The sequence below is a fragment of the Anopheles cruzii genome, chromosome 3 (genome assembly GCF_943734635.1).
Source record: "Anopheles cruzii chromosome 3, idAnoCruzAS_RS32_06, whole genome shotgun sequence".
Taxonomy (NCBI): domain Eukaryota; kingdom Metazoa; phylum Arthropoda; class Insecta; order Diptera; family Culicidae; genus Anopheles; species Anopheles cruzii.
The window spans coordinates 85,172,691-85,174,235 of NC_069145.1; the positions used below are offsets into that span (position 1 = coordinate 85,172,691).

At 57.5% G+C, this 1,545-nt stretch overlaps 1 protein-coding gene across 1 annotated transcript in view; it reads right to left on the reverse strand.

The window, feature by feature from the left end:
* LOC128271186 (armadillo repeat-containing protein gudu) overlaps nt 1-1,545 on the reverse strand; it is a 3,931-nt gene extending 2,386 nt beyond the window's left edge. Inside the window, exon 1 of the mRNA XM_053008629.1 lies at nt 1,525-1,545. Within this exon, the coding sequence (XP_052864589.1) occupies nt 1,525-1,545 (21 nt within the window). The remainder of the gene's footprint in view (nt 1-1,524) is intronic.

Sequence of the window (1,545 nt, forward strand, 5' to 3'; positions counted from 1 at the left end):
GCTTTGGTGCGCGGCACAGGAAACGCGGTCCGTCCGGCGAGATGGATGGTCTTCCTGTTCGCCTTGACGGCGCGGCGACCGGGCCCGGTAAGTGACATTCTGAGGTGACTGAGAACCGACATCCCGAGATCGGCATCTTTTGAGCGAACGCTCCGGCCTCGATCTTCGCCTGTTTTGGGTCCCCCCCCCCCCCCTCGGACACCTCACGCCCAGAGTGTCAGGTGCTTTCGAGAGACCCCCTTTCGGAAGCCTTCCGTAAGCGGCCACGGCCTGTGCCGTCGTTTTGTGATGCTAATTGCAAAAGAATGCAGCCGATACATTACGTTGGCCGACGGACAGGATCGTTATTTTGGGACCACCAAACAAAAACCCATTCTAACCAACACACACACACACACAGGCACACAGACACAAGTGGGACCCCAAAAAAGAGCGTGTTGCGATTGCGTGTCAAGCGGGCGACTATAAAAACGGCAATCGCCTCCGGGAAAGGAAAGGATGGATTTCATGCAACGCAAAAGATGGGAACCAGCGCCAAAAAACGGACGGGGCCGAAGACAAAACGATCCCCGGAGACACCCCAAACCCTGGCCACGACATTGGCTTGGCGCGAAAGACGGACCGGGCCGGGCCGCGGGTTGAAATTTGATATAAAGTTTCGCGCGAAACCGAACGAAACAAAATCGAAACATTGGCGTACCGGCGGGCCACACAAAAACCACCTGCATTTTGATTTATGGGCCCCGACCGGCCCCGCTCCGGACTGGCCACCCTTCCTCCGGAGGTTCGTTGCTTTCTACTCTCCAGTCCTCGCGGTAATGATAATTATTCCGTACGTCACTTTTTCTGCCCTTTTTTCGCTGATTCTCTCTGGTTCTCTGGATTTTTTGTGGCCCGATCATTGCGATTCTCCTTCGCCCGTACCTTCTAGCCAGTGCGGGGCTCGGGACGCGCGTTCTCTCGAGAGCCTCGCGAGATCCTTCGTCGTCCTTCGTCGTGCCGTGGTCAAGATTCCCGGCCTTTCCCGGACCCGGATCGGCGATGGCGATAATTATGTCGCCAAAGTGTCCGGTCCCCAGGTCCGTAATGAATACTCTTCGACTGCGCTGCACACTCGTATCGTCGAGCAAAAAAGGAATGGCCTCCAGATTGGCATGCGCCCCGGAGCGAGTAATGAGTAATGCGCCGGCCTCGCCGAGCCGATCGGCAATGATCGGCGAACGTCGAATCCATTAGCGGCGCGGCCGTCCGACGAAAGTCCTCCGATCGTGTGTCATTGATTGATGCACTGCGGCTCCCAGTCAATCATTAGCCGGGGCGGTCCCGAGTCAGGTGTAGAACTGGACCGCTCGCCAGCCTTCGGAAACATTGTAGCTGCACCGCGCACACCACGGCTACCGTATGATTTATTCCACTCGATTACCTCGCCCGGGCCCGGTGTAATCGGTGGCCAGTGTCGCCACCTGTGACGTTGTCCGACCGACCGCAAGGGCGGCGTTTCCCACGGCAGTCCGCCTTACTTACTGGATGCTGCAGGACACACAT